The 21141-nt window shown below is 46.1% G+C and overlaps 1 protein-coding gene across 3 annotated transcripts in view; it reads left to right on the top strand.

The window, feature by feature from the left end:
* TTBK1 (tau tubulin kinase 1) overlaps window positions 1-21141 on the top strand; it is a 152122-nt gene that overhangs the window by 36286 nt on the left and 94695 nt on the right. For all 3 annotated transcript variants that reach the window (XM_043512181.1, XM_038397439.2, XM_043512182.1), the window contains one exon: window positions 14145-14292. In XM_043512181.1, coding sequence (XP_043368116.1) covers window positions 14145-14292 — 148 coding nt within the window. The remainder of the gene's footprint in view (window positions 1-14144; window positions 14293-21141) is intronic.

Genomic DNA, 21141 nt, shown 5'->3' with positions numbered 1-21141 from the left:
GCAAAGGCCACAGAGAGCAGTGCATTGTGGTAGCTATCCCAGCATGCAAGTGGCTGCAACGTGCTTTTCAAATGGGGGTGGGTGGGATGGAGTATGACAGGGAGTGTGTGGTGTGTATGTGGGAGGAGAGAGAGTGGGTTTCTTGTAAGTTCAGACAGCAGCAGACCTCCCCTCCCCCCCCGCCTTTCTCTCTCACACACAGCATTCCACAGTAATGGTTGCTTTGTCTTGGAGCAGATAAGCATGCCGGCTGTCAGAAACGGAGCTTTCAAAGGGCATATCTGCATTCCTGCAGCCATTCCAAAACAACGAGAAGAGTAGCTGCTTGACTTAAGGGGATTATGGGACGTTTCCGGAGGCTGATCAGAGCGCAGTAATACAACACCTCGTTCACACTGACACCCGGGCGTTTCAGCCAAGGCGCAACAAGCGTTAATCTTCTCGCCGAAATGGAGTACCAAGAGCGCTCTAGTCATGGAGTCAGAGCGCTCTATGTGCCTTGCCAGTGTGGACGGGTAGTGAGCTAGGGCGTCCGGGGCTGCTTTAAATGCTCTCTAACTCGCAAGTGTAGCCAAGCCCTTTCTTTCTAGCCACATGGAGTTCTTTTTTAGGTCTGGGAAAGGTTCTCCCAGCATCACATCTAAATGTAAGGTGGAACAGATTTAGTATAAGTAGTTAGCACATATTGTAAGGGAACATTCAAAATAGAATGGCCAGTTAACACCTCTGCAGTGATAGGACAAAAACAGGGGATTAGTGGGTTACAGATTGTTATAATAAACCATAAAGCCAATGTCTCTGTTCAGTCCATGATTTTTAGTGTCTAGCATAGTTATGAATTAAGGCCATGTCTACACTGTGTACCATACAGCGGCACAGCTGTGCTGCTACAGAAGTGCAGCTGGAAGGTACACTCTCAGATTGGGTGCAGCAAGTCAGATACACTTTATTATCTCAAGCAATTGCACAGAGGGAGAGAGTGCACTAGGACACATGGTTTCTCCCACCTAGGCAGCTCTCTCAAAGATAAACAATTAGAACAAGTATTTATACCTTTATTACAGACAATAATAAGCAACAACTGCATATTATTTATACATATTCCTTCCTGATATCTTATTTTTCTTACCATTTCTCTTATAGTCGGCATTCTATTCTTATCTAATACAAGGTCACAACAGCCTCTTTCACAGTTGTTTTCCACTCACTTCACACTATCCCCACTTCTACAAATCTCATGTTATTAAAGCTAGAGTTAGCTTGACTCCTGCTCAATATAGAGGCCTGCATCAAATTCCCTTTATCTACTTCCACACCGTTTTCCTGCATGAGTTCATTTGAGAGCATCGTGATTGTCTGGTCCAGTAGAAGAAATTATCTCACCCACCTTGTCTCTCTAATATCCTGGGACCGACACGGCTACACCTGCACTGGTGCTAATTATGTCATGCACCATGTCTGATGTTCTTCCTCCACAACTCTCTCTGCCCCTTTACCCACGTTGCCCCCTATCCATGGAACACACCCTGTCCTCATCACATCCCTCCCTGAGACTCAGCTGAAGTGAGTCAGTAAAGATGTTCACCTATTTTTTGGTTTATTTAACAAGGCCAAACCTGCTGCACATGTGCTTGGCTCGGTGCCTTTGTAAACCCGGTCGTCTTGCCACGGGTTTATTCTGCCTTCCCTGCTGCTGTGCCGGAAATGAGGTTGTCAGCGTGGGGCAGGGAACATGCGTTTATCTGCACCGTGGTGCTTTCAGCACACTTTGGGAGCTGCGAAAGAAAGAAGTAACAATTAATTTGCAAACTGGACACCATTAAATTAGGCTTGAATAAAGACTGGGAGTGGATGTGTCATTACACAAAGTAAAATTATTTCCCCATGGTTATTCCCCCCCTACTGTTCCTCACACATTCTAGTCAACTGCTAGAAATGGCCCACCTTGGTTATCAGTACAAAAGGTTTTTTTTTTTCTCTCCTGCTGGTAATGACCTACCTTACCTGATCACTCTTGTTAGTGTGTATGGGAACACCCATTGTTTCATGTTCTCTGTATATATAAAATCCCCCTACTGTATTTTCCACTGCATGCATCCGATGAAGTGAGCTGTAGCTCACGAAAGCTTATGTTCAAATAAATGTGTTAGTCTCTAAGGTGCCACAAGTCCTCCTGTTCTTTTTGCGGATACAGACTAACATGGCTGCTACTCTGAAACCTGTAACAATGATTATGTGACTGCAGCCTGCAGCATTGTGCTGGTAGCTGATGCCTGACTTCTGCTTCAGCAGATGGTCAGGACAGTGCTTCTCTCTTTATCCTCAGTAAACTTGCCGACTGCAGCCAGAAGCCCTTTTTTGCCTACCGGTCAACTTCTCCAACAGACACTCTCACCTGTTCACCCATGCTGTAAGGTCTACATGGGAAAAACTCCCAAACAAAACGGGAACAGCCACTGTTCTCCTTCTTCAGATCCCTCTGTGAGCCTGACCTAGGCTGGTCTGCCTGCAGAGCATCCCCCAGCAGGGGGTGAGCTGTCACTACTGTTCACTATGAATAACAGGCTGGTTTCACTGTTTCCTCGTCTTTCCCCACCCATCCGCTTGTTATATTCATCAACCTTGTTAGCTTTCTGGACACCACCCAAATACAAATAATAACTGCACACAGAAAACTGATCAAAGAGCATGAAGGTCATAAAGTCAAGCACTTACATGTTAGGAAACACCAGTATTAAGGTTGCCTGTGCAACCGAATTTGCCCGACTTGGGCATATGTGTCATGATACGGTCTTTAATCATCACTGTATTATCTGTGGGCTTCACAAAGATTAATTAATTTATCTTCTCAACACTGGGGAGATGAACAGGTGGTGTTATTGAATAGGAAACTGACACACAGAGACATTAAAGTCAAAAGTTTCAGAGTAGCAGCCGTGTTAGTCTGTATTCGCAAAAAGAAAAGGAGTACCGGTGGCACCTTAGAGACTAACAAATTTATTAGAGCATAAGCTTTCGTGAGCTGTAGCTCACGAAAGCTTATGCTCTAATAAATTTGTTAGTCTCTAAGGTGCCACCGGTACTCCTTTTCTTTTTATTAAAGTCAAAAGTGTCCACTAATTTTTGGTGCCCAATTTGAGACCCATAGGATCTGATTTTTCAGAGTACTTAACATTATATAGCACTTGATGTGTTCAAAGCATAGTTCTTAGTGAATTCAGTGCAGCTGTGAGTGCTTCGTGTTTCTGCAAATCAAGCCCCAGGGTCTTAAGTCAGACACCCAGAGAATGAGGGACACACAACTAGTGGCCACGTGTGAAACGCTGAAGTGACTTTCCCAGCATCACACAGGAACTCTGTGGCATTGGCAAGGATAGACTCCAGTTCTCCGGGGCAGCATTCAATTGCCTTAACCATGAGGCCATTCTTTCACTTCCTGCAATCCCCTCCCTCATTGCATATTTTCCAGCTTCTTCAGCAAATGAGGCTGGGGCCTTAAAGACAACAGCCCCGAATCATCCCCAGAGCAGATCTGTTCTGTGCACTGAATGAGGCAGGGGTCTTGTGGAAAATATAGTATGCGATCATGTAACTACAAATGGTATATAATGCATACGTACAAGGGGGCCAAATTAAGGTTACCCAGGCTGACTTAATTCTGACATTTTCTAACTTTTGACTGCTTGACTTTGCAACCTTAATTTTCTTTCAATATAGTTTTCTGTATGTAATTTCCTAGGTTTTAAAAAAGCAAATTCCATCATGTGGAATCATATTGCTATCCATGTGGTTCATCAGCAAGGTTGTAACCTTTAGATCCACCATACAGACATCCGCCACTTGAGCTAATGTGTTACTGGAGCAATGGTAGGTTGTCATCCTCTGCGCATACAGCCATTAGAGAGGGATGGGATACATGCTTTGCCCTTGGGTTTCACAGATATTTGCTGATAGCAGAGGAATGCTGAGAATTTGGAATCCTGGGTTCCATTCCAGGCTCTGTAAGGGAGTGTGCTCTACTGGTCACAGACTCTTCTACCAGTTTGCCCCCAAAGCCTGTGCTAGTCCTATCTTTTTACCTATGGCTTCTCGTGAGAGACTCTCATCCCTAGCTCTTGATCCCCATCTCCTTGCCCAGACAGTTCCAGTCTTCCCGCACTAGCTCCCCATCCCCTCATGCTCTAGCTTACAGTCTCAGTCTCCCCCCAGCTCTTTGTCTAAACCTACTCCCTCTGCCTCCCCCTCCCTGGTCCAGCTTATTTTGGGAAGTTTCAGCCCAAATAGTTAAAGTTATACGCAAATGAAAACGGTCTTATAGTGGACAGTGTTGCCTTCAAAATAGCCGCCATTGCAACGTGCTCCACTTAGAACCATAACAAACATTCAGCTGTAGTCAGACCACGGTCTCTAATATGATCTTGTCGGTTTCCAGCTTTGTCTTTCTTAGTAATTCCAGTTAAAATCTTCTTCTTTTACAAGTCATTTGTCTGTCAGCACCCCAGCCGAGGGTGCAGATTTCAAATATGGCAGACCCAAGTCTTAGCACTCAGCCAGGCTGCTCTTCAGATCGAATATGCCCAAACCATGTGATGTAGTTATTGCGCCATACTGGGGCTTACCCAGATCAGTGAGGGGTTCTGTCACCACCTGCCTGATAACTTTGAGGGCCTTAATGCTGTGCTGCTCTGGCTCAGCACCCTGACACCAGGAGCCAACCCACAAGCACAAGGGTTTCACTGGGTTGCCATCAGCCCAGTTACTCCTTGCAGGATGACCTCAGCAATTTCCTCCAGTCCCAAATCCCCCCGAATCTGTCTCCCCACGTCCTTATCTACCAAACACTTGGAATTTTCCCTTCTGGTTCAGCACCCCTGAAGGAGTGAAACCTGCCCCAGTTATCAGCTCACTCTGGGGAACACAGTTTGCACACCAGAGACCTGCTTGGGGTAAAAATAAATGAAGGTTTATTTAATAGAAGAAAATCACAGATAGGAAGATGAACTTGTCAGGGGAAGCAAACATTTACAAGTTACACAGGAAATAAACACAGAGACGCAATCTCAGGCTTCCACACATCTGTGTTTGCTCAATTTCCTTTTCTGTAAGTTATCGCAGGACTCTGACCGGTTTCCCAGCATGCCCTCTGTCTTGGAGGGGATCTTGCATTCCAGCATAGCTGGTGTCCTCAGTTTCTGGATAACAACTCTCAAACCCAAGCCTGTTTTTAATTTTTTTTCTCTCTTTTTTTCCTCCCCCTCCCCCCTCCCCTTTCTCCTGGCATAAAGACTCATGGTTATTGGAGGGGGGAAAACTCCCTTCTTCCTTTGTTTTCCAAGACTTGGGTTTGCTTTTCTTATCAATGTCTTTCCATGAACTTTGGTAGTTCAATATTGTGATTTTCTGGCTGGACAAGGGATGGGTATTGTGTAAACAACTAGCCTGGGAGGTGCCTCCCCCTCCCCCCGGCCTGATTACTTCACCCCCTTTTGTGAGGCAATGCTGTAGTCGCACCGCAGTTACAAATACAAATCTCTAGATATGCAGATATTCATAGCCATAACCCTGTATGCATATTTCTTACTGAACATCAAGTTTGGAGCATCACAAGCTTTCATAAAACACCGGACTTGACATATTTATACACAATCACATGGTGTAAGCCTGTTGATTCAATTGTTTGTTCTTTGGGGTTCAGAACCCCTCTTTTCCCCTTAGAGTGTCTGGACTCGTTGTCACAGTTATCCTGTCTCTAGCCACTAGACAGACTCCCTCCTCAGACCCAAGGATTCATAGATTCACATTTAAAGCCAGAAGGGACCATCGAGTCTGATTTCTTGTATAACATAAGCCAGAAAACCTCATCCAATGAAGCCAGCAATCCAGCCCATTAGTAAGAGACAGAGCTCAGAATTCCTAATCTCCAACATCCTATTGTTATTTACATAGATATAGAGAAAGAAAGGTCATAAACCGCCCAGCAAAGTCCTCTAGACTCAAAGGCTAGTTCTTAGGTAGTAGTGGGGATGTGAAGCTTCAAGCCCTGTTGATGACCCATCTTAGGGGGTTCCTCAGCTGTACACGATAGAATTGTTTCTCCAATTTTTTTTTAAAACTGTTTATTTAATGCTCTCAGTGCCATTCCTACTGCTAAAATGAGCAGGACAGTGATGTAAGCAGACTCTCAAAAGGAGGAACTGCAGGCACTGAACCCAGTTGAACCAGCTGGGTAAGCATGTTTGAGCCACAGGATGCTGGAGCCCAGGGCTCAGCTGAGATTGACCTTGAGATTGAGACTGGAAGAGTTGCATAATTCCACCCAGGAAGGTAGTGGCCTGATGCCTGGGGGCCCCCCAAACTGAGGCCAGGGAGAGGAGCCGTGAGCCGTGAGCACCATCCTTTCACCTCCAACTCCTAACCCATCCTGGCTGCAGGGATAGTCAGTGCACACTGCTGATGTCAGTACAGTGTTCAGGGTTGCTTTGCATTTCACCTCCTCCTGGTAACTACTGGTTCCAGCCTGGTGGCCTCCTAAGAGTGCAGCATGGTGAATTCACGCCCTGAACCAATAGAGCAGTGTCAGGAAGAAGCTCTCCGTCCTGTCTTCTGTCCCTCTCCCCATCCCTGGCTGATTCATGGAGCAAGGCTGACCAGCTCTGGGGACTAGTAGGGAACTAAAGAGAAAAGATCTTGAGGGGCTTTCTCCCCAAGCTATACATAATAAGAAGCTGGTGGTGTGCAGGCTGTGCCTGTAACTGATGCATGTTGAAGCTTAGACTTCTTTAGCACCGTGTTTAACTCAGCCAGAATTGCTTCAGATCTGCTGCTCCTGATGTGATTAATGGTGCTTTTGTTTTCTATCCAAAGACCTTGAAACCTTCATTTAGTCAAAGATACAGGCTGCAGGTCGTGCTTGGACACTGCTGCACCTTTGATGGAGAGTGGCTGAGAGCTTCCTGAAATCTGAAGCTTAAATGTATCTTTTAAAAGACCTCCCTAGATAGCTTTGCATCTTGTAGAATACAGCCCTGGTTGGAGTGGGTATTCGGTTCCTTTTATACTTGTGATCGGCTGAGTGAGATGCAGATGTCAGTGGTCTAGGCTGCTGGAGACTTTAATCCCAGGCACTTTCCTAGCATTTCTGTGCAGAGATGGGAAAGAAAATGAAGCTGTTACTCTGCCACACATTAGATACATAGAAACAGGTCGGGGACAACACCTCATTCCCTTGAATGATCTTTGCCTTGAATTTTAAGCACAAATGTATTTCCCTTGTGCTGCTGCTGTTGCCTTGTCTCACAATAATCGTAACCGGCCATGAAGTGCAGGAATGATTTTGGTGGCTCTCGCAGGGACCTTGCTGACCTAAAGGACATTGTCAGTTGCTTTTTAATGTATGTATCTTTTTAACCATCTGTTGTGTGTGAAACCCTCCCTTCCTTTCTTCTGCTCCAGATTATTTTTCCTTCTTTGTCTTGGGTCTTGCTCTGGTTCTGGCCAGGGCCTCCTGAGCCATTTTGCTTGTCTCTCTCTAGGCCAGTGGTGTCAAACTCCATGCAGTGAATAGGGCTCAATTCCCTGTTAACTTACGGTCTGTAGGGATGCCAACTGTCAAATAGCACAAACCCAAACACCATTGCCCCGCCCCTTCCCACCCCTTCTCCAAGGCCCCACCCGCACTCACTCTCCCCTACTCTCACTCACTTTCACCGGGCTGCGGCAGGGGTTTGGGATGTAGGAGGGGGTGCCAGCTCTGGGCTTGGGGGCTGGGGCTGAGGGGTTCGGAGTGTGGGAGGCGGCTCTGGGCTGAGCCTGGGGCAGGGGGTTGGGGTGCAGGAGGGGGTGCTGGCTCTGAGAGAGAGTTTGGGTGTGGGAGGGAGCGAGGGGGCGGCGCTTACCTTGGGTGGCTCCAGAAAGAGACCAGCATGTCCCTCTAGCAGCAGCCTCTAGGCAGAGGGGCCGGGGTCTCTATGCGCTGTTCCTGCCTGCAGGCTCCACCCCTGCAGCTCCCATTGGCTGCAGTTCCTGGCCAATGGGAGACATAGAGTCAGCACTCAAGGCGGGGGTAGTATGCAGGGACCCCCCGTTCGCCGTCCAGAGACCGCAGATATGTGCTGGCTGCTTCTCGGAGCGGCGCAGGGCCAGGGCAGGGAGGAAGCCTGCCTTAGCCCTGCTGCGCTGCTGGACTTTTAGCACCTAAAATCTCCTGGTTTGGCATCAGTAGCCTCCGGGAGATAGGACTTGATTCTGGGAGAGTCCCAGTGAAACCGGGTGGGTTGGCAACCCTAATAGTCTGTGAGGTGCAGTATGAAATTAGGATTGCACCCCCCTTGTTCCACAGAGGACACCCCCAAGTCCCTTCCCACCCAGTTCCAACATGAGATTGCACAAAGATCCGGGGAGAATACAGTCTCTGAAGTAAACTTCATTATTTATTATTCATCACTTTATTGTCCTACTCAGCATCGCTCAATGGGGGAGTATCCTGCCCGTTTGGTCCTCGCAGTCTAGCTGTTTGCTCTTCCTTTGCCATCCTCCTCTCTGTTTATCTCCCCCTTTCCTGGCTGTGTCTCCTCTGCGTCCACTTCCCTTCAACAACTCCTAATCCCCCTGCCCCTCCACACCAGGGGCTTCCCCCCTCCTCCCTTCCCCAGGGCCTCACTAAAATGATCAGCAGTTAGCGAAGGCTGATCATCAAATGTCTTCATTAGATTAATGGAATGTCCAGTGAGATTAACGGAAGGGCCGAAGAGTTCATACCTCTTAGAGTTCTTGTTCCAGGCTGAGTCAGACATCACTGTATTGGGGACTGTCCGGTCACATGTGAAGATTTGCTTTGCAGGAGGACTAGAAGTACATGCAGACCTGATGCTTTACAGCCTTGGCCTACACATTAGGACCATGACATGCTGATATTTGCTCAGGGAACCTACTTCTGTGCTAGTGAGCAGCTGTCTCCCCTGGGCGCATCTCCTCTGTCTAGAAAGACCCAGGGTTAGCTACTTGTAGGGGCACATGCATCTTTGACACCTTTGGATTTATTTGATACTGTCTGTTTTTTTTATATCCTGTTAAAATCTTGAAAATAAAACTTTCCCCCCTCACTGACTGTCTTTTTCCAGTTCTGACCAGCCCTGGTTTTGTTATTGTGTGTCGAATGGGGCAGAAATGGAAGTACCTGTTTAAGCCCCTCACTTTGAGTACCTCCATTTATTCTATATATTGTTTTGGCACCAGCACTGCATGTTGTGGGTTACTGCTAACTGCTGCTCTGCAGATATTCAGTGGAGTACACAGCAGTGGTATTGGGATGTTTTGTTTTAGTGCTTTGTCAGAAAGGACTTTAAATAAATCCCTCCGGTGCAACAAAATTGTTGATGCAACAATAAGGCTGAGATGTTATGTGCACCCAAGTTAGAAAATTACGTTTCCTTTAGCAGGCATAAACTGGCCCCTTGTGCATTGTACGAAATGCTTTGTGTTACTGCATCGGGTGAGACTTAAAGGTGACCTACAGTGGGGAAGGAATTATTGTTGTCCTTTTTTCCTTCTGTCTGCTTTTTTCTGCACCTTTTTTACATGATAAATGTAGGTCTTGACTAACCTGCTTTTGCCAGAAGAGTGAGGATAATTGGAGAACTAGCATGGTCGTGACATCACAGAGAGTGAGAAAGTGAAATCTGAGCAATCAGAGGGAAAGATTTGCAGTTAAACTTCAAATGCTTTTTATTTATTTAGCCTCTATCTAATAGAATAATATAAGTAAACCATAGGGAAGAGTGATGTCTTTGATAAAGATCCAGCAGCCTTGGCCTGTCAGCTCAGAGCAAGGTCCCTGTCCAGTTGTCTGGTCCTACAAGAAGACATCCAGCACAGACAGGGAGGGCAAGACTTGAGAGTCCTGATATTTCCAAAGCAGATACAAGCTGAAAAAACCCGAACCCCATCAAACCCCAACTCCCTTTCAGGGCTTCTCTACTCATTGTGAAGAAGCAAAAGGGGCCTGAATCCAAATTGTGTTCTCCTTTGCAGATAACCCATCAAAGAGAACAAAATAAGGGGTGTTTTCAAAAATCCTTTTTCTTCTCTGCCAGTTCTATGGGGCTCAATCATGCAATTTTTACTTATCACCCCTTTGAATGGGAGCCCTGTCTGAGTAAGGATGGCGGGATTGGGCCCGTAGGGAGGAAGAACGAAAAGGAAAAGGAAGTGCAATATATTTCAATTTCATTTTGCTTATGGTCTTTCATACAAAACTGTCTTTCCAGGTGCTCGGCCAGTTACAACATTAAATAAAAATGCCAGGTGGGGAGCAATTAAAAGGGGCTGTCGTTAGAGAGTAAGTACATGTTCAGCACAGCTTTGAAATGAAATGGAGAGGCAGTTCCAGCCCTCCCGTGGATGCTGACACAGGATCCACACTGCATGCCTGATGTCGGCATTGCTGGCAGTGATGGGACCGACTGGGTAGAGAGCTCTAAGTGGAAGAGACACCAAGTGGAAGCAGAGAAAGGAGGCTGAGCGGATGAAAGAGATCAGCAAAGGAGGGCAGGGAGCTGGCAGCAGTGTGTGTACATTTGCAGTGGTGATAATGAATGGACTGGTGTGTATGTTTCTTCAGCACCCAGGGCACCGGGGTGGTTTTTCTCCTGTGTATTGGCATTCTGCTGGGAACAGCAGAATCCCTTAATGGTGCAAGGAAATGACTTAAGTGACGGAGGTAGTGTAAGGTTCCCTGTGCCCATGTGCCATGCCTCAACGTGGCTCTGGAGGGAGCACCTTTAGGGCGCACCTAGTTCTGTCCCTATCATAGTCAGTATTTTGAGCTCTTTCTGGGCTGGGTTGTCTCAACTATTTTTGTGTCCATGGAGAATTCTCCATAAAAATAGATAGGGAGATATGGCCCTTGGGAAGGCCAACAGCTTATTATGATGGCTGTAGTTTTAAAAAAAAACAACCAAAGATAATATTGGGACTCAGTTGAAAGTCTCAGCTTCTTCCTTCAGTAGCGAAAATGAGATTAAAGTTATTCTTTGCTACAGCATGTGGATAAAAGTGAAATCTGCCTGTAGTAGCCGTCAGAGCAAGGAGATCAAACACATGGCCACAGGCTGTGTCCCGTTGGCTTGATGTGTTTGTGAGCCATTGTCACCATCCCAGGTTTCTCTCCAGTCTCAAAGCATGCACTGCCTCGCCCGGTCCTTCTCCAGGAGGTATATTTTCTTAACAGAGGTTAACAAACAAACAGGAAAAAACAGACTTTTAACTCATTCCTTAGCCCGGGGCTTCAGGACCACCTCTCCCTGGGGTCTCTAGCATGCCTGCTCCTGGCAGATTCCCAGTTTCAGTCAGCTCTTCTCCCTTCCTGGAGCAGCTCAGGGCTGCTTCTCTGAGGCCCTGGCCCCTTGTTCCACTCTGGTGTGGCTTCCCCTTCCCAGGGCACAGTCTGTCATCTCAGTCCATCTCCCACTCAGACTGCCCACTAGCAGCCCTTTATAGGTGTAGCTCAGCCCTCTTAAATTGGCTGGAATGGATTCACCTGCTCTGGTCTAGGGGCACTGGGCTTAGTCTATCCACAGAGACTGGCTACCCTGAGAGATCTACATGACACATTCAGACTGTACAGAATCTAAGCTTTTACTTCTTAAAAATCAATGTCTAGCCTTCGTGGTTGCAAAGAAAAACCTTCCACGTGTGAACCAAATGTAATCAATGCAGAGAGGTTTTACTGCATGTGCAGATATGTTGAAATAATGACTGAGATGTGGACACCTCCCCCCACCCCTCTAATGTTGTTGGCGTGTCCACAATGACACTTCAGTGTTGACACGAACGATTTAATTGCTGATCGTTTTCATGGATGGAATGCCAAAAGGAGTGCAAATGAAGCCTGGTAGCCATCAGAGGAGTGAGGCTCTGGAACAGCCCCCCCCCAGGAGGAGTGGGGGCAAACCACCTAACCAGCCTTAAGATGGATCTTGATAAGTTACAGATTGGGTTATCTGACAGAGCTGTCTATGAGAGCATGGACTGGACTGATGATTGCTGGCAGGATAGTATTCTGACTTTTTTACGCTTGGCATCCAGGGCAGAGCTCTGAGCATTGGATGTGATCGTGAGGGTGTCCAGCAGCAGAATGGGTTGGTTCTTGTTGCAGGCAGAAATACAAACTCTATCCAGACAGCAGTAAGGTTGCTTGTGTTTTATTCTTGTGACTGGCAATACTAATGATCGCTCGGAATGAACAGCCTCAGGATTTAAAGAGCCTGTTTCAAAGGAGCCCAGGGGAGTATTTTTCAAGGGTTGTGCGTTACCAGGCCTTGTTTCTACAGAGGTGCTTTCCTCTCCCATTACTGTCTGTGAAACAAGGAAGCAACACAGATGGCTAGACCCGTTAGCTCTACAGTCTTCTCCCCTTAGTGATGTCTAACAAGACTAGGCTAGCTAGAGAGGGAAAAGATTCTTCTGTCTAGGATCTCATCCATTTATTCTGCTAGGAGAGAGGCGGCCTAAGTGCAGGACACAAACTTGAGCTATGGAGTCTATGCCTTCCCTTATCTTATAAGGCACAGAAGAATGAGAATAACATGAGGAGTCATGATATCTTGGGTACTGTTCCCCATTCTGCCACTGACTTACTAGATAGTCTCAGGCAAATCATTTAGCCCCTGAAAGCCTGCCTTAGTTTCCCCATCTGTAAAAGAAGAATACCATGAACCTTCCTCCCAAGGGATTGGTGAGGTTTAATCAGATAGTCTTGGGAAGTGTGATATATGTGTTAAGTATTATTAATATGGGATGTGGCCTAGGAAGACTGATCCCAGCATGCCCTGCTCCCTCTTGATCCTCACATTTTCAGTGATGGTATTGGAGAGCTAGGGAAGCTCCTGTGTGAACAGATGTTTCCTTTCCATTGAATAGAGTGGAGCTGAAAGGAACTGGCAGTTCCAGGCCAGATGGTTCTCATTGGAGTCTGAGTCCCGTCTGCTAGTAATGTTGATGTTATGTATTGCTCCAGTATATGGCCTGCAAATTGCCTTCTCTTCACCATGTCCAGGGAAAATAGGGTATCCCCAGATGTTGAATGGATGGGGCCATGGGCAGCTGGCATAAGTTAGAGCAGCCTTAAGTCTGTTCTTACTTGTGCTGGGTCTGGCGTGACACAAATGAGCCCTAGACAGAGGGAGCACAAAGATGGCTAAAAGCCCCCTTTTCCTTCTCCACTCTTGCACATAACAGACAGACTGGGAAGCTGCGCAAATACTTCCCTGTGCTTTGATGGAGTAGTCACATCGCAGAGAGGCTGGGAAGCTGGGCTGTTACCTCCCTGGGCAGAGAACGGGTGGTGTCAGGGACCATGGGTCTTGGACCCATATCCACAGGACTCTTAGGAGCAATACGCTCCAATCTGCTACCTGCTAACAGCTGCTAAGACAGCGGCTGAACCTCGACAGAGGACTCCAGTCCTGGCACCAGATTGGCAGGATGCTGGGAGTCCTGATTGGTCCACAGCTTCCATATAAGCACAGGAACAGGAAGTTGTCCATACATCTGGGATCTGCTTTGCTCTGAGAGAACTGTGTTGCTTGTGCTCCTGCTCCCCTGTCTCGACTCCCTTGTATCCCAACCCAGCCTGACTCTGGCTGTCATTAAGAGCATAAGAATGGCCACATTGTGTCAGACCAAAGGTCCATCTAGCCCAGTATCTTGTCTTCCGACAGTGGCCAATGCCAGGTGCCCCAGAGGGAATGAATGGAACAGGGAATCATCAAATGATCCGTCCTCTGTGGTCCATTCCCAGCTTCTGGCAAACAGAAACCACAGTTCTGTGGTTCAGCTCTCAAGTTTGTGTCCTGGTTCTGATCTCCTGGTAGCGTGCCTCCAGGCACTCAATTCTCCATTTGTCATCTGGCCTCTGGGTATCCGACTCGGCCTGACTCTCCTAACTCCTGCTTTGACCACTAGCTCAGACCACCCATGTCCTGATTGTGACAGGTGATCACGTCGCAGGCAGCCTGGGGAGCGGGCCCAGTACCTCCCTGCACAGTGAAGAGGTTGGTGCCCTGCCCCTTCCTGCTTTGTGATGGTAAATGGACAGACACGGTCTTGCCTATTTCTGCTAAGCCCTGCTTTTGTGTTCTGTTTAGCTGAAGAAGATTGGTGGTGGTGGTTTTGGTGAGATTTATGAGGCAATGGATCTCCTGACCCGTGAGAACGTGGCCCTGAAAGTGGAGTCAGCCCAGCAGCCCAAACAGGTCCTCAAGATGGAGGTGGCTGTCCTGAAGAAGCTGCAAGGTAAGATGGAAATGAGTTAGTAACCAACTGCTCTTTTCTCCAGCAGCTGTGTGTACACTTGCCCTACCATGGCCAGGGTTGGAGGCCAAGTTTGCTTGTACTCTCTCTAAACTTCTCCTTCAGCCTAGCTTAGAGTGTGTTTGTGACATTCAACTTTTAACAGAGCTCTGTTAATGCTCTGCATAACCTTGGGCTTCCAGAGTCTGAGATCTCTTCCATTCGGCTTATCCAGAGCACCTTGTCCAGTTCTGGGAGAACATTTCCTCCAGTTCTCTGAAATCCAGACTTGTCACTGAGGTTTCTTTATGGGCATTTCATGAAGCTATACCTGACGTGAGCAGGCTCAGGTGTGGCAGGGTGGTTTAGGGTGAACCACAAGTCCAAAGTATATAATTATAAATCCAATTATATACCTAGTCTAAAACAGACTAACACATGAGCATTACATTCTACATTGTATCACGTGCTTTATGATTGGCTTACTGATTCTATGAACCAATCCCTGTATAGATCATGAGCTGTCCATATCCTACAAGATGTGCTAGTTAGCAAAGCTGCAAGCTGATCATACATGACTCTTCTGCTTACTTTTTATTTACTAGCTACAGATTATTTATAAGGCCACTTGTGAATTCATGCTTTGGGCATTGTTAAGTGCTAATTCCTTACTTCTGTTTTCTTTCACTGTTCACACAAGGCCTGCATTTCCACTCCTTTTTTTTCTTTTTTAGTACAGCAGTGTTGGTTACTAATTGTGCAGCCATTAAAAGTACACTGACTATCTGAATTACATACATGGTGGAGGCTTCCTACTCTTCATAGCCAACAAAGGGTTAAGTACTCCCGCAATGATGGTGCCTATCTCATTATTTTGGTTGGTTATGAGCTGGGTGGTGGGTATCAATTGTTCCAAAGTGTGTTTTACTAACCCCTTGTTTTAGTTCTTCTGTTCCCTAAGCCAAACGAATTACAAGTTTATTACTGTATATATCACATTCAGTAGCCTTGAATATCTAGCTATTACGAATAGGGATTTTAAGATCCAGGCTTAAGGGAGGAATACTGCTTTTAAATAGGGTGACCAGATGTCCCGTTTTAAAAGGGACAGTCCTGTTTTTAAGCCCTCCTGCAGGTGTCCCAGCTGTTTCTTAGAAACAGGCCAATTGGCCAGTATTTTCTGTCTCCCCTCCATCAGTACTGGTGGGTCCTGCTGCTGACAGGGTCCCTGCTTGCCAGCTGCCCACCCGCCAGTAGTGAGTGGCGGGGCTCCAGTGGCCGATGATGAGGGTGGGTGTGTAAGGCTGGTGGTGGGGTGAAGATGCAGCACGTGGGGACAGCCACTCTCCCTGGTAGTGCATCAGCGCAGCCCTACTGCATGCTGGCTCTTGACCAGCAGGGCCCTGCGTCCCTTCCCATTTCCAGCTGGTGATGGCTGATGAGTGTCGGTAGGTGCCACACAGCGGCCATTTACGTGCGCCCCCTCTCACTGTCTTCTCCCTGCTTTACCCCTTCACCCCCCCTAGCCGCGCTGCTCCTCGATATCCCCCCCAGCAGGGCATGTCCCTTTCCCAGCGCTGTGCAGAGAACCAGCTCCTGGTCAGAGCGTTCGGCTCACCAGCAGGCTGGTTGGCAGGCTCCTTCCTTCCCCCACTGCCTCTGGCTGGGCAGCCACCTCGGGAAACCCCAAGACCCTCTGGCCCAGGGCACTGGCCAGGAGGAGCCAAGCCCTGCATGTGCCAAAGCTCCGCATGGTACTGGGATGGGGAAGCCTCTCCACCCCTCAGCTAATCTCTGGAGTGGCGGGATGCGATTTCCAACCTGGTCATGCTCCAAACCTGCAGCTTCACAGCAGTCCCCCAGACAGGGGTTTAGCACCCTCTTCACCCCACACCCCTTGGGTCCTGCCCCCACAGAGCATGGAGCTGCTCCGTCCCCTTGGCACCCTCCCCTGCTGAGCCACGTCTCCAGCTGGGCTCACTGAAGTCCCTGCAGTCAGGTTCCCTGGGCCCTGGTGCATAATGCATCCTTAGGGCTTAACCCCTTCTTGCCCATGCTATAGCCAAGCGGGACAGGAGGTGGCTGGGTTATGTCAGTGGCCAGCAGGAGCCTGGAGGTGTTAGCTGCCTTTTGACACTGTGTTGGCAGGAAAGGACAAGCTGCTTCCAGCCACGTGGGGAGTGAGGAGGAGGAGATGAGCTCTGCAAAGACTCGGGCCAGGTCATCCCCCTCCCTGTGTGTGTGTGGGGAGGTGGGGCGTGCATGTCACCCCTCCCTGTGTGAACCCTAAAGCCTTAAAGATAAGAAGGCAAATAAAAATAATCCAACTATGCAGTATTTCTTTTTAACGGGGGCTCAGTCAACTTGATATTAATTTGAACGTTTGTCCTGCATAGTTCTGATTGATTGCCATTGGACTCGCTTGAATACGAGTAATTTTACCAGGTGTCCCGTATTCAGCATAGGGAAATATGGCCACCCTACTTTTAAAGCATCCTTCTACAGTTTTAACTTTCCCTATATTTTAGTTACTTTATCTCCTAACCATTTGTATATTGTGTTTTTATCTATCACCACAACAAATTCAGCAGATTCCTTGGGTCTATACTGGAAGTGTTCCCCATCAGCCACCATACAACACTTGCCATTCCCAGCATAGGTAGTTTTTACTCCACCAGCTTCCCAGCATCTCAACCATACTGTGCGATTTGTAGACTGTGCCCCGCAGCGTGAACCCACATACTGGCGACTCTGTCTGTAAGACATGATACCTGTTAGTGTGTCTCAGGTTCAAACAGCAGAACAAGTCTTGGGCTTTCCAGACCTTGTCATTAGTTTGCAACAATATTTGAGGAGGCAAAACAAACTCCTTCTGCACCATACAGGTTGCAAATACTTCACATTTAACTTCATGGTATTGGACCCTTGTTAATTTCCTTATCCCGAACCAACTGGTGTCATCTCTCTTGTTCTACATTTTTAACTTTTCTGTGGAAATAAAAGAGGGCAAGTTTTCTTGCTCCATATTACTTAAGTCTGGTTTTACTTTGTATAGCATGTATCCCTCATGCTGCACGTTATTATTGGAGCACAGTGATTTAATCCTGTACTTCCTTAAAAGAAATCATAATATCATGTATATTATATACAGATAACAAAGCTTAATGAATTCTTGGTTTTGCTCATTCAATGGATGCGAGACGTTTGCGGCTATCTTCTGTCGAAATGCTTGGCCACATTCCCACAGCATCTTTGTGTCAGCTTGGTTTCAGAGTGACATGTCAATTGGAAACAGTCCAGTTCTTGTGACAGTCTTATTAAGTTTATTTTGATGTAGTTGCTGCTCCCCCTTGGAAGTTTTACACTATTTAAAGTAGACATTTGTATTCAGAAAGTCCTTTCAACAGTTCTTAATTATATTGTCCCAACCGTCAGTAGCACAATCCTTTAGGTAAGTGCTAATTGGTAAAATTGAATAACACTGACACACAATGAAATTGAACATTTCTGTACAATATTTCCCCCAGTAGATTTTAACTCTAAACTATGGACTTGTTTGCAGTCTAAGACACTTTAATCTTTTTTGTTTTGGTTTGTTTGTTTTGACTTACAAAACTCTACCATATAATTCTTGTGTTTATTGCCTTAGTGGCATTTATTTTATACCACAGTTAAACAAAACTTTTGAATAGAATTTTCAACAGGAAATGTTGCCATGTTTGTGAATGGAAAGGGCATTATTCAAAGTTGATCCATCATCCATAATTAATAACCTTTTAAAAGAAAACAGAATTTGTATGGCACTTTCCAATGGTGATTGGGCTTCACTGCTTATATTGACGGATTTTCCTTGGCGCTGGGTTGGTTTCTCCTTTCAAAGCAAAGAGCTATCTGAAAAAGAAAACACAACCTATTGGAGCCCTTATAGATTTTGAATTAAGTAACACATTTACATTTCTTTTACCCCTTTCACTGTGTACACTGCATGTTCCATAGGAATGCACACTGCTTTCATAAGTAATTTCCATTTTTCACTTGCCGTAACATTATATTAGTGATGTCAATTTACTTACATTATTAATAATTTTTCTGCAACTCTTTCAGCTGTTGCTTTATTACTGAAAAAGGATCCAGCGTCTATCCTTGTTCTGGCCACCCTTTGAGTCCCTATTTTCATTTACTAATTTCTAGTTAACATTTATAACCTAATTTTTTAAAAATGTTTAATCCATTGTAAAAGCATTGAGGTGCCCAACGTGTTAACGAACAAAGTTAAGGCTGCCAGGAGATGTTGGCTGCTGCCCCAACAGAGTTTGGGTCAGCATTGCAACTCTGAATGAAAGATTTGGCTAGATTTGTAGTGGAATCTTTTAAAAGCCATTGTATTTCATGCTTATATTTTACATTTCCTTTTTAAACAGCTTAAAAAAAATCTGCAGTCCCTTGCTGTGCTGCAAACAGTTTGAGACCAAATAAATATTTTACATTTGCTTGGCTTAGCCTAGCCAGCTGAGTCTCTGAACCTCCTTCTTTCCTAAAATGGTTTTACACTCCTGATGTCTTCCCTTTGTAAATGGCAGATGCCACATTTAAGTTGCTCACATTTCTAACCGGCAGTTTTATTTTTATATTTAATCTTTGCACAAGCGAATTCTTTTGGCCAGGGCTCTGATAATTGCTGTACCCTAGCCATGTTTTATTTTATGGGGTTTTATTCCCTTATTTTCCTTCCCTGGCTCAGCTATCCGAGACTTTAATGAGCTAATTGTAACACTTTCCATTTTTCTTTTTCTGACTGGCAGTATTACTACGTGTTTCTCCCCTTTTTTCCCTTACAATCTGTTCTTTGAGCTGATCAACGCCCATTCTGTTGCTCTGAATTATTTTTCTACACAACCATACCCAGGTTACATCCGCTCTAGTACACTCAGAAGCAGTGAAGCTGTATAGAAATCCCTATTTCGTTTTTGGTGATTTTGACTAAATCGTCCATAGTCAGATGAGCTTGTCTGTCTGCCTGCAGCAGTCATTTATACTTTATTATTTACAGACCATTACTTGGAGAAAAGGGTTCATTTTCCTTCAGAGTGGCTGTTAAAGGCTCCTGGAGACAAAAACCTAGCAGTAATCACCACCTTACCCCCTTGTATCATTTGACTGAGGGTTCCACCAGTCGTGACTATCCAGAGTTGTATGGACATAACGGGGTTTTATTATTAAACCAAGCTTTTAATACTTCTACTTCCTCTTTGTAACACCTCCACAACCCCACCGGTTTAGTTCCCTCCGAGCTATGCAGTGTTAAATGGTGCAAACCTTCCTTTATAACTGCCCATACCTTTTCCTTAAATCACTTACCTATCTCCCAAAGTGACACTTTTCTCAACGATTTTTCTTGCTGGCTTTGAGCTTATCTTTGTGGGTTTTTTGCAGATTCTTTAGCTACAATTACTGTTCCTCCAGGGTCGTCCATGAGTCTTATTCTTTAAAGCTCCAGTGACATTCAAGAGACCTTTTCTGTGTCCTGCCAATAATTCTTTTCCATAGATATCCAAATTACCCCCCCTATTTCTCTTACGTTACGGAATTTTTCTTAGGGGAGAATATGGTTTTTTCCTTCTTATTTTTTTAAAATGTTGCTCCACTTACTGGAGTTCCTTTTTTCCATCCAGTCCCAGTTTCCTGTCACTTTTCTGGGGAGTCCAAAGGGTCTGCCGATGGATTTAATCCAACCCTCCAGCGAGGTACTGGCTTTCTCCTACTTTAACGCTTTCAGTTCCACTTCCCTTACTGTGAGGGTTTCTGCCTAACATTAAGGGGTATATTACCAGACACGGAGATCCCAGGTTTACTCTGGACTCATCACTGAAGGTATTTTACCTGCTTTAGACAAGAGGGTCCTGGGTTCTGGCACCAAAATGTTGGGATTCCCTCATACCTTTTCCACTCAGCTTATCCAGAGTGCCTTGTCCAGTTCTGGGAGAACATTTTCTGCAGTTCTCTGGAATCCAAAAACCCCAGTTGGAATCGAGACTCGTCGCTGAGGTTTCTTTATTGGCATTTCATGAAGCTACACGTGATGTGATCAGGCTCAGGTGGGGCCTGGTGAATTAGGGTGCACGACAACTCCAAAATACATCACTGTAATTCAGAGTATAGGTCTATTCTAAACAGACTAACACATGTGCGTCACATTCTACATTGTATCGCACGCTTGATGATTGGTTTATTGATTTTGTGACCCAATCCCTGTATAGATCATGAACTATCCCTATGCTACAGTATGTACTGGTAAGCAAAGGTGCATCTGTGAGTTTATCACACAGGACCTTGTTTATCATTTATCTACTAGCTATGTATTATTTACAAGACCACTTGTGAATTCATGCTTTGTGCACTGTTAATCTCTGTTTCCTTACTTCTGTTTTCTTTCATTGTTCATGAAAGGCCTACACATAGGGTATGTCTACACAGCAAAAAACCCCCACAGCTGGCCCATGCGGTTTGGGTTGCTGGACTATTTTCATTGCTGTGTAGACTTCTGAGCTCAGGCTGGAGCCTGGGCTCTGGGACCCTCCCACCTCTCAAAGTTCCAGCTCATTCCCAGAAATCTACACAGCAGTGAAATAGCCCTACAGCCCGAGCCCTACGAGCTCGGGTCGGTTGCCACGGGCCAGCTGTGATGTCTAGTTGCTGTATAGACATAACCATAGTGGCCACTATCTTGCTCACTGAACATGCACCCCTGGGAGCTTTCTGACATGTAGATGAGCTGATTTTAGGCACTGAGGGTTAATGTGCCCCAGCAGGCTGTGAGAACAGAAGGGAAAGGGGTGAACCTGAAAGGTGGAG

The sequence above is a fragment of the Dermochelys coriacea genome, chromosome 3, assembly GCF_009764565.3.
Source record: "Dermochelys coriacea isolate rDerCor1 chromosome 3, rDerCor1.pri.v4, whole genome shotgun sequence".
Classification (NCBI taxonomy): domain Eukaryota; kingdom Metazoa; phylum Chordata; order Testudines; family Dermochelyidae; genus Dermochelys; species Dermochelys coriacea.
Note: the sequence above shows the minus strand (reverse complement) of the source record. Positions and strands in the feature narration are given on the sequence as shown.